This window comes from Anastrepha ludens, chromosome 4, assembly GCF_028408465.1.
Source record: "Anastrepha ludens isolate Willacy chromosome 4, idAnaLude1.1, whole genome shotgun sequence".
Lineage (NCBI taxonomy): Eukaryota > Metazoa > Arthropoda > Insecta > Diptera > Tephritidae > Anastrepha > Anastrepha ludens.
Genome location: NC_071500.1, coordinates 111,646,727 through 111,658,867, shown reverse-complemented (window position 1 = coordinate 111,658,867; position 12,141 = coordinate 111,646,727). Strand labels below are relative to the sequence as shown.

The following is a 12,141-nucleotide window of genomic DNA, read 5'->3' as shown; positions in this document are numbered from 1 at the left end:
TAGCCATTGGTAGTAACGCAATTTTTGTTGCGCAAAGGCATAATGGGAGTTACAATGTATATGTTAAAAAATGGGGGGTTTCATCATATTTGTCTTAGTCATTAAACATTTCTAATCTTATTCGTAAAACATTAAATTTACTGCAAATATTTTGAATTTCTTTATTTGTATTCGTTTTACAACTCGCTGTCTTCCTTAATTTTTTTCGATATATTCTTGTATAACTGCATTTTTCCTCCACTCTCTTATAATACGTTCACATATGCATTAATCACCCATAAATCCACCAAATTAATCTACCCGTTCATATATGGCAGATTACCTGCAAAATCTACAATCAGCTGTCAGTACTGCTTTGAAAGGTTTTTCTTCATAGAAATTATGTTGGTGGAATGTTTCGGTGTTTTTGGTTTCTTTAATTATTACTAACGATATGAAGAAAATACAAGGAGAAGGAATAGCTAATTTAATTGCGCAATTGGCTACTAATAATAAACAGTTGGAGGAAATCCGTATGCGACGTTTACTGAGGTTGCATAAAATTATGGCAGTAATACACATTCGAAATTCGTTTATTACTTTTTACAGTAAGTAATAAGAGGACAAAACGTTTATGGGCACACGTTTTTTTCTGTAAAATGAATCCCTAATTAATAATATTTAACAAAAATTTGATTAGAAATTTGTTTGCAGACTTGTTTGGTGGCCGGCATTCATTTCATTTAGTTTTTAGTTTGATGTTTCTCTTTACATCCATAATAATTATTATCGATAACACAGAAAACACAGGATTGTATGTCAATAAGTATCGTTATTATCTAGGATTATTTTATAATCTCAGATTTTGGGAGAGACATTTTGTATGGGAAATCGCGCTTTTCAATTACGGATTCTGAGGTAAGCGCGAAAAAGTAGATCATCTACTTATATGTGAACGTATTATTACACTGCTTGCGTTTGAAAAAATTGTAGGACAAACACTCCATAGGATCCGAAAGAGTGTGCAGCTTCAGCGGATCGCAGAGCAGCTTCAAAACCAAAAACTTTAAATACATTTGCTTTTGTTCATGAACAAAAATGTAGTTCTGTGCATTTATTTAAAATTTTTTTAAGTTTTTTTTATTCAAGTTTTGTATGATCTTAAAACAAATAAAAGTATTGTTAAATTCTTTCTTAAGTATAAAGATTGCTGATTTCCATTGTATTTTACCATTTTAAAAATGTAGAAGGTTTACCTAAGTTTTTTTATAAAGTATTGATATTGTCTGCTTTTTATTTTTTATTTTGATGTTTCAATCTGTCCTTATAAAATAATTCAAAGTTGATATAACTTTTTACTGCAAAACAAAAAACGTTTTAAATATGGGCGGGAAAATGATGTCCACGTGATCACGCACATTTCATGAAAACGTGTAACTACTTTATGTTTAAGATACTCATTTAGGAAAAGTTATATGTTTTCACGCAAGGCGAGTCGATTCAAGGTGGTTACTTTAGGGTTACTTTTTGGTTTACAATGATAGTTTACCATATAATAAATATTCTGTGACTTTTCTTTACTTCAAGCGACTCGCTTTATTAGAACTCTTTTCCCTTTTAACATACACTCACACCATATTCCAATTCATTTTAACAACGTTCTCTCTATATCCTATATTGCTTAAGTTTATTGTTTAAAACCCCTTATAAACGTATACATATGTACATACATACAAAATCTAATTTGAAATTTATATTTTTGATCTTCAGAAATGACAAATGCGATATAAAAAATTAAGTATTTAATAGAAGATTTTTCATACAGAGGCTAGAACTTTTGCATTTTCCACATTAATATAATTCTCTTGGACCTCTTTCACCATAAAATCTACTAAATTGTCCAGATCGTGCTTATGCTGCCAGCCCCAATCTCTACGAGCCTCAGAATCATCGAAAACTTGCGGCCAAGAATCCGCGATCGCTTGCCGACCGTCTGGCTTATAGGTAACATGCAAATTTGGAATATAACGACTTAATTTCTCTACCAGTTGCTCAGGTGTGAAGGACATGGCTGTGACGTTGTAGACGCGACGTTTCAAACGTTCTGGCGGTGCACACATAAAAGAATGCAAGGCGCTGTAAGAAAAAGCATGTAAATAAATGAAAATTAAAGCATTACTTATATTTCTCTAAATACATAATTAATTAATATTAAATAAAGAAAAAAAAACACGTTAGATCTATTTGAGTATTAATGTATATTCTGACAAAAATCTGCATTATGTAAAACTAAAAGAATTAATTTTTAATTTAACCTTGTAATGGAATAAGAAAAACAGAATGACTTAGGACATTCAGTTTTAAAATTTATAATTTTAATTAACTTCTTTCATACCGCTTGCTATTGCTTGACCTCAAATAGATTTATATCAGCAAAACGAGACCAAATTGTTTAATTAAATTGAAGAATTGCCAACTTATTGTTAGTGGAGTATCGAAATTATTCCATAACTCAAGTAAAATATTTCGCAAAAGTAAAGAAATATTTATTAATTTATTTCATTTTTAAAAGCTTACATGATAATAAAACTATTCGTAAACTCATGCAAACGCAGCGCTAGCAGCAAAGGCTTTCGGCTAGAACTATTTTTCTAATAGTCGAGTAGAGTTTATGCATTGTAACTTCAATAAAGGTAAACATAAATTGATAGTCATAACAGATAACGAAAATTCATATTCAGATTCGAGTTTAAAAAAACCAAAAACATAATGATTTTGAAGAATCTCATATTTTTAGGTTAAGGGGGGAAGTACCTTTAGACGTTTCAAAAAATCGCAGTGCTCGTAGGGAGGCACAACTCGATGAGCCTGGTGGTGCTGATTAGCGTCCAACTTCGGTAAGTTTCTTTTTCCTTGACCGCGAACTTTAAACGGCGTTTTCTCGAAACCATGCTTTTCAAATTGGCGTAAGTGATTACGGAAAAAGTATTGAACCAATTTTCTTCATCAAGGTTTCATTTTAAAGGGCATAAAAAGCTACTCTAGGTAGACTACGGACGAAAAGAAAAAATCATTTTTAGATACTTTTTAACACAAAAACGTTTGAAAATTTTTGCAAAAAAAACCAAAAGTTTTTTTTGAAGCCTCATTTTAATGGTTAATCTTCGAATTTGCTAGAGATTGTAGTCTATCTAGGATAAAAAACCCTCCTGAGTAAAATAATGTTTGATTTTATGATTTCAGATGAAAGTTGCGGTCAGGATCGCTTTCGCCGAATTCGATGTCAGCGGCGACACGATTTACGTGAACCGCCATAACTCAATTAATTGCTTATTTATAATAATAATATCACGAACAACTGGTTTTTTTCGGCCCTCTAAAGGTACTTCCCCCCTTAAAAAATATTCAAAATATTTAAATAGAAAACTCATTATTTTAAGACCCATTTTCTATTTATGGATATTGCAAACAGTTCCAACTTACCGGAGACAATCCTCAATGTACATCATGGGCAAGCACGTGTCAGGACGCAAATAGCAGGTGTATTTGCCGGTGCGCAAGGCTTCATGAAAAATGGCAACAGCGTAATCTTTAAAAAGGAATAAGAAAAGTAAAAAATTTAATTATTACATACTTATAATCATTGCATTCCTTAATTTATTTTATTTTCTTTTGCTTCATTTAATTTAATTTCATTTTGTATTATTTTATTTTACTTTGTTTGCTTTAGTTATTTTCAGATTCATTTATTTTATTTTTCAATTAGAAGTCAACTACAGAAACTCTTGGCTGTGCTTGAGCTCAAAAAAATAAAAATACGAAAAAAATTAATTTTGTTTTATTTAATTTTTTTTTTATTTATTTAAATTTACTTTCATTTAATTTTAAATTATTTCGAATAATTTATTTTGTTTTACATTATATATTTATCTGGCGATTGTTATCTTGTAGGATACGCGGATGATATTGCAGCAGTTGTTACTGCACGTGATGAAGATGCGGCAATGGTGGGTGATAAAAATCAAGACATGGTTCGACTCGCACTACTTTATCTTGGCTCACGAAAAAAAGAACTCATCCCACTTATGTATGAGGGTGCGCGTACCTCTACCGGTTTACACAGAGAACATAACGACTTCAATGGTGTGGAAATATCTGGGCATCATACTCAACAATAAGCTGACTTATTGGGCACAAATCCAATATGCTGCTGAAAAATCTGCCAAAACCATCTCAGAGATATCAAGATTAATGGCTAACGTCGGAGGCCCAATCGCAAGTAGGCGGAAGCTGCTCATGGACACGACGGTATCTATTATACGGATGTGAAGTATGGGCTGAGTGTCGCCGCAAGTTTTTCTTAAATTTATTTTATTATTAACTTTAGTTATTGTAAATGTATTATATTTAAGTTTATTTTATTTTATATTTAATTTAGTTTATTCTTATTTTATTTTATTTATTTTTATTTAATATTTAATTTTATTTTATTGCATAATTTTAGTTAAATTTACATATTTTATTTAATTTTTTTTATTTCAAATATAACAAAAATAAATTAAATAAATAAAATCAAATACAAAAAATTAAAAAAATATTTAAATTTACTTAAAATTATACAATAAAATAAAATTAAATATAAAATATGTTTTTGTTATATTTTTTTTTATTAGAAATCATTTCATTTATTGTTAATTTAGTATTGTTTTTTTTATTTTGGGTTTTTTTGGGACATTTGTTTATTATTCATTCAACAAAGAGTATCTACGTAAAATACATTTTCCCTTTCTTATTGCGCGTCTTTTCATATTTCTTCTTGCTGTAAATAGCTTAATATTCCCTTAATTGAACTGGGTTAAACTCATCATGCGCTAAATTGCCACACTGCTCGATACACCACATACAATCGCATACAACCGCCAGTATTCTCTGGCCTTTATGCAGTTACTCAATTATTGAAAATTGCTACGTTTTTCCTTCTTGTAAATTGCACATTTAATAAAGTGAAAATAATCGCAAAAATTCCACTTTCTTTATTGTATTCAATAATCGAGCTTTCGTAAGTAATTGAATTTAATTGTTTTAATCGGCAAAAAATTTTTATTCGAAATCGCATTAAAATCTTGAAGTGGAAAATTCAAAAGCGTTAAATTACAGTTACAATTAATTACATAGCTTGTGCATATGCAAGTAGAAAATATTTGAGATTAGGAATTTGTGATTAGCAGTCAATTCACTAAATGTTATTCTTTACTCACCAGTAGTGCCACCGCCTGGGGGATCGCTTGAAATGACACCTGGGAAACGCAGGCATCTAAAGTCTAAACCAAATTTATGGAAATAATACTCGCCCATCAGCTCGGCATGCACTTTGGAAACGCCATACATTGTGCGGGGACGTTGAATCTGCGAATTGCAGGATAAGCCGAGTCAAGCAAGACGTAAAAATTAAACAAAAAATATTATTAAACTATTTCACATAGGAAAAATATAAACAAAAACTTAGGAATTATATTTACGTAGACTCACCGTCACATTGGGAGTGGGATTACGTGGACTGTCTGGACCGAATGCACCGATGGTGCTCGGAACAAAAATGCGTAAATTGTACTGTTTGGCAAGTTCGATGACATTATGGACGCCTTCAATGTTGACGCTGAAATATTTTAGTCAATTAATTAATTTCTTGTGATCATAGCATGCATATATATGTATGTATGTATGTGCTTGCGAGCATAAAGCAATGCAACTTATTTAGGAAAACCCAAGAAAATCCAATCAAAACTCAAAATGGCAAGCATTCGTGTGAGTGCCACCCATACATATGTCCGTATTTATGTTGATGACGAAAGTATACATATGTACATATATTATATGTACTAATGGGTAGGCTTAATAAAATTGGTGGCGACACGCGATTACTTTTACAAGTATTCGGTAATAACTTTGCGTGACTAAGTGAAAGTCTTCCTAAATTATGACAGAAAATCAACTTACAGCCGGTTAAAATGGAAGACTTTATGTTCACAAAGTATAAACAGCGCATTTGTAGACCAATTAATCCAGAAACACTGTAGATTGATGGCTAACTCTGCAGTTGGTTAGGTTGCTGACAAACAAACATACATACATACATACGTAAATGTATTTGTAATGCTTAGTGGTAGAACCACTAGTTACAGTTTTCACTTACCGCACCGCCAGCGGCACATTTTGTTCCCCAATCGCGCTCAGCAACGCCGAAAAGTGTATCAGCCAATCTACGCGATGATCCACCACGATCTTCTGCAGTCCTTTGAAATCTAAAATATCTGCGAATATGTAGGGGCCACTTTCTGCCACCTCCTTGCTGGGTTTTACAATGTCTGAGAGTACGACACTGTCATCGCCGTATTGGGAGCGTAGAAGTTTGGCGCATTCGGTACCAAGCTGGCCCAGACCACCTAGGGAAGGCAAGAGAATTCACTAATTAAACAAAAAAGATTTGAGAATAATTTTGGGACTTTAATCAGTTTTTTATACATCTTACTATATGAAGAGAGTAAAGTTAGTAAAACTGCAAAGTTTCATTCGCAGAATGTCGCATTTTCGCTCCAAAACCTATTTTTCTATATCTACTGTGTGAAAAATTCTGCAAATTTCTAGTATGTATGCAAATATTTTCTTGAAAAGTGATGCCTCGTTAATATGGGTTTTTTAGATTCATTTTGCTGTCTAAAAAACACATATTTAACGAATTTTCGTGTAAACTAGTGTAACTAGAGGGCGCATGCAGTAGTTGAGGGCATGCATATATATAGTATAGCTATAACTTCCCGAAATTATTACTTTGCTTTTTGCTCTTTTTCAGATAATATATGGAGAAGTACAACTTAACTCAAGAAATGAGAAAACATGAAAATCACACCGATTTAGAAGTCTCTAATTTGCTTACGTGCGCCCTTTCATTCGTTCATAAGATTTATGCTTATGAAAGAAATAAAAAACCAAAATTCAATGTTTTGAAAATAAATTCAGAAAATTCGTCTAAAGTCTCCCTAACTAGTTTTCTTCAGTTAAAGTGTATATCTCCATAGGTTTTCCTCTGATTGCAAGCATCAGGCGACGAATCTGTTGCGAGACGGAAAAAATACGAGGATCATTGACGAGCACTCTTCAAAATCAATAAGGGTCCTTGCGAGGGAGCTTAATGTTTCGGAGCGTCTTATGTGTCCGGTTGTTCATGAAGATCTCCGGTTTATGTCGGAGCAAACACGAGAACAGGGAATTATCCAACCAAAACGCCTTCTAAACAAAATGTAACACCCTGAAGCATTTGAGATGTTATGGTTTTGACGAAGAAATTTTTTACCAAGGCTATATTTTAAGCGTCGCAGAAATGGTAGATGACTATAGTATGTTCCAATTCTACAGAGATTCATGTTGTCATGCACGCGAAGCTTTCTGCCACTGTTATGGTTTTAGGGGTTGTGAAAAACAAATACTCAAGGATTTCGAGTGACTCCTGTTGCAAATATCGAGGTTCTAGAGACAGTAGTGAAACCCTGGGTTCATAGTGTATGCGGTGGCAGCTCATACATCTTGCAACAAAACTCTGCACCTTCACACTAAGCGATGGGGATACAAAATTGGATGACTGAAAATTTCCATGACCACATAACACAGAACTCGCTAGACCTTAACCCTCTGGATTACTACGTACAGTGCGTAGTGGAACGTGAAACCAATAAGCTTCCGCATAACAGCATTTCTTCTTTGAAGTCTACAATTAATACCGTTATGATCAATATGAATATGGAGTATTTGAATCGAGCAGGTTACGGCAGCCAATGGAAATTATTATCATTAAATGATTTTACAGATATGTATATAATAAGTTAGTGTTGTGTAAAAAATTTGTGATATTTCATTAAATTGTGTTCAACATAAAAGCTAATTAGTTTTATTAAAGGATTTTGTATCCTAATTGAAGAAAGTTTTCTTTGAATTTCATTATATTTAACAAATATATTAAATAAAACACATATTTTCGTAAGATGATTGAGGTAGCAAGTTCTTCAATAGATTTTTTCTATGGGCTAACCTAAATTTAGCCGGAATTCTGACCGTCACGTGGACGTTAATTTTTTTTTGTTTTTTTCTGAAAATTCTTATTTAACGAATGTTTTGGTTCCACTGAAACGTACCGGGACTTTAACATGTACTTTGTGTTATGTAACAAATCATCCCATGAGATATGTGCCGAGACTCGCGAAAATGTACTGAAAAATTTTATGAAATGGTTGCAGCAAAAAAAAACTACAAAAATGAGAGAACTGAATCTAAAATACTCACAAAAGATGGTTTTGTCAGTGAAAAATCAATATCGATAGCATTAGAGATTCAGTTGAATTCATTAATAGCCTCTGGAAAGGCTATGTCGCTATGAAATGTACAGGAAAATCGGAGAACCCTTTGCAAAATATTAAAATTAATACGTTCCGAGAGGAAGGACAATCAGCAATGAAATTTCAACAATCAGCACAAATTTCGTACAAAAAATTGGAAATTCCGAATACTTCTTAGACAGAAGATAATGCGTAACTTTTTAGCCCCTGATCACAAAGCGTATTTTGAATACTATGCTTTTATTTTTAAAATATTAGGTCATTTATATGTAGGAGTACATATGCATACAAGAAGGTCCCCATGGCCGAATGATTTATACGTGACTACCACTCGTTTGGGAATGCGTTCGATGCCCACTGTGGATGCATATTAGACGTTAAACGATAGAAACGTTTTTTTCTAATAGCTCAAGGCACTCGACAAGCAATGGTTAACTGCTTCTGATAAAAAACAACTGTCATTTAAAGGTGATATAAAAATGTAGGGCCCTCCAACTGTATTGTACAACAATATCAAGGCGCGCGCCACAAATTGGAGCAGAAGCTGGGCCAAACATCTAACAGATATGGTATAGAGTGCAAATGGTCAGAGCTAAAAAAATGGCCACGTGTTAAAACAAAAGCATAAAAATGCTCAGGCACACGAATTACACGCTTTTATTTGTTGTTCCTTTCAATTTTTTGGCAACAAAACAGCTTTTCGTCACGAAAGTCACGGAACTGAAACATTTGTTATTGTAAAAAATGTATTAGTACAGTTTTCGAATTTTGGTGATTTTTTAGTATAGATTTCTGTGCTGGCGTTTGGCTTAAGAAATATAAATTACTTTAGGGTGGGGGTTCAAAAGTAAATAGAGTTACATAAATTGGAATACGTTTTGCTTCTGTGATGCCAAATTAATCATCCCATCTTCGCAAATGGCGTCGTATGCCAATCACAGCTGACACTTGTGAACTGAATAGCTGCAGACAATGGAGCGCGTAAAGTTCATTTTAAAAATGTCTATCACTCAAAGTAATTTTTTTTATTTAGTAAAAAATTATTGAAAAACAGAATTGAATGATTAATTTTGCGCCATCTAGTATAAACCGTCATAGGGGACTAGGCAACGGTAGCGGTCGAAAAAATAATAATATTTTGGGTAATTTTTTCCGGCGAAACATTAAAATAAATCAAAATTCTGAAAGAGGATCATCAATGTACTGAATAGAAGCAGCTAAGAATGGCAAACTGTGTGAACATTTCGGCTCAGTAAGGTTTGACAAGTCATCATGAATCGTTTAACGCCAGAAAAACGCTCCCAAATCATGGAAATTTACTTAAAAAAAAAAAAAAATCTGCGGAAGGGAAGTTCACAGAGCGAAGTGTTGAAGAAGGCGCCGAAATGTCGATTTGTAGTCGGGCTCAATTTTTTGGCCTTCGACTACGTGAAAGTTTTTACGTAAGGCTCTAAGCCTACGTGCCTATAAAATACAGCTCATCCAAGAATTGAGGCCAAATTCCATGGTTTGCGTCACATTTAGATTTATTATTCAGATTTTTTGGAAAAAATAATCAAAAATTGGTAAGTTCAAATTTTAAAAAATGTTTGTAGAAAAAACCATGGAACATATCGAAAAAACCTTCAATATTGTGAGTATTGTGAGTATAAGTTAAAATTTCAAGTGTATCGGTCAAGAGTTGTGAGTGTGGCCGACTTGAAAAATGTAATTTCGAGAGAAACGCGTTTAAAGTTTTCGGACTAAGATGGGCCTAAATTCAAAGTAGAAACATTTAGACATATTTCCTTAGTAAAATGAGAAATCTATTGCTTAGACAATTTTTAAAGTATTAGGTCCTCTTTTGAGCCAAAATATAAGTTTTTTTTTGAATTGCTACAGTGGCATATTATTATTAAGAGGGGATTTACCACTGCGACCTGAAAAATCTATTGTGCCCCTTTCATGGATTGAGAGTATTTTGCTGACTCCAACGTCCTCAATAAATTTTAGTACAATGACGGTAGCAGTAGACCAGTGGTTTTTTCTTTCGCCGTAAATTACGAAACGTATTTTTTACATTCAAATTCTAGTCGCACCAACTTTAATGAATTCGCCCGGGGCTGAGGGTTTGGTTTCAGACAGCATCTGTTGCCGCGGATAAATTCTTGCCCCATAACCTCCTTTTTATTTCAAAACGAAAATGGTTCACATACATATTTGAGTATTTTAAGTTTTTTTAATAATATAAATAAAATATAAAAAAATATTTATTAAACGCCTAGGTAAGGGTAATTTTTTTATTTATTTGCTCTTTATGTTTACTCAACACCAAAGTAATATTTCTTAAAAACCCATGTAGCGCTGGCTTACAACTTTTTTATTAGAACTCGGCGTTGAGTTCTCGTTTTTGACTCACCGGTGATCAAAATTTTCGGCGGACGACTACTGGCTTTGGTATGCTGAGCGCGTTTGTTCAATGCGTGGCCAGTGATTGGGGCTAAAGATCCCGTAGTGCTGGCGATTTTATTTTGCACCAAGGTCGTTACACATTTTCTAAACATTTTTTCTTTTTAATGTGAAAATTTGGTAAAACGCATAAAATTTAAGATTCGATTTCGCTTAGTATTTGTTAAATTATAAAATATTTAATAAAATAATAATTTTCATATGATTTTTGAACTTTTTCCACTTTTTTAAGACTTTCTTTTTTAATTTTCGCAATGCATAATTTCAAGTTTTTTTTTCATATTTCTATTCTTTAATTTTTCATATATTTGAATTATACGATTCTTTTAGTCCTTTCAAAACATCTTTTTTTGCGTACTACCGGGCTCTCGAAAATTTCACCGGTCAACACAGCCCGATGTGCGATTTTCAACTGAATTCTGTTTGCTATTCTACGACGCGGCTATCGCCTTGGTTTTGCTTTGCTTGCAAAAATCTGTTTCTTCAAATAAAAAAATGCTGAAATACTGAAATAAATGAAATACTGAATAAAAGTTTTGTGTTGTTGCCGCTATTGTATGGAAGATTTTACAAAATTGTTACTTTATGGCACAGACGGGACGCATACATCAATACATGCATATATGCTGCATGTATGTATATATGTATGGACGTTTATGTGGTACGTTTAAATTAATAAGGAAGAATTCTACACATATGTACATATGTATGTGCATATATACGTAAATAGAATTATGTTCACACTGTGAAAGCATCAATCGTACATAAGTATGCATGAATCTGATGTTGGCGATTGACATCGCTTTGTTAAATTTTTATACGAGTATGTCAATTTTCTTTTTTTGGAGGAGCCAATAAACCATGTTTTTTCCTGTAGGTAATTCTGATTTGATAGAGCACTTTTTTTCTTATAGTGATCGCTTTGGCGGATCCTTGCCAAACCACCGGTGACTTTCTGATATCAGAAGGCTCCAAAAGATCCAATAAAGAACGTAAGCGGCAATTCAGAAAAAGAAATCCATTATTTTTGCGTAAAATATGTGTTTTTAAATTAAAGGTTTCCAAACCAAATAAGTCATTTTAACTTTGAAATATCTCTGGCGCGACATAACCGCAGTGATCGATACACTCGTAAAGTATCGTTCAAACAATTTAAAGTTTATGCTTGTTGTCAAGGTGACATTTCGCACTAAAAAGATTCTTTTGCTGTTTTTTGTTTGCTCCATTCAGTTGTGAGTTACAGGGTGTGTTTTCTTTGATAAAGGCGAAAATGTGAATGGTGTTTATGGCGCCGATACTGCAACAGCTAATTACGTGCAATTTTGGT

General features: G+C 33.0%; 1 protein-coding gene across 1 annotated transcript; it reads right to left on the bottom strand.

Annotated features, from left to right (window-relative positions):
• Positions 1-1,766: 1,766 nt before the first annotated feature.
• LOC128860622 (L-threonine 3-dehydrogenase, mitochondrial) lies at positions 1,767-11,245 on the bottom strand. The gene is made up of 6 exons (XM_054098255.1): positions 10,765-11,245; positions 6,173-6,422; positions 5,509-5,635; positions 5,238-5,385; positions 3,463-3,568; positions 1,767-2,115 (listed from the first exon to the last, which is right to left on the bottom strand). The coding sequence occupies exons 1-6, from the start codon at positions 10,907-10,909 to the stop codon at positions 1,797-1,799; spliced, it is 1,095 nt and encodes a 364-aa protein (XP_053954230.1). The 5' UTR covers positions 10,910-11,245; the 3' UTR covers positions 1,767-1,796.
• Positions 11,246-12,141: the final 896 nt, after the last annotated feature.

Bases quoted from the DNA above. Each gene is read 5' to 3' on its own strand.
- LOC128860622 (XM_054098255.1), bottom strand. From the start codon at position 10,909: ATGTTTAGAAAATGTGTAACGACCTTGGTGCAAAATAAAATCGCCAGC. The intron at 5,386-5,508 runs GTGAGTCTACGT...TGCAATTCGCAG, and splicing joins ATCCCACTCCCAATGTGACG to ATTCAACGTCCCCGCACAAT. The intron at 3,569-5,237 runs GTGAGTAAAGAA...TCCTTTTTAAAG, and splicing joins CCCAGGCGGTGGCACTACTG to ATTACGCTGTTGCCATTTTT.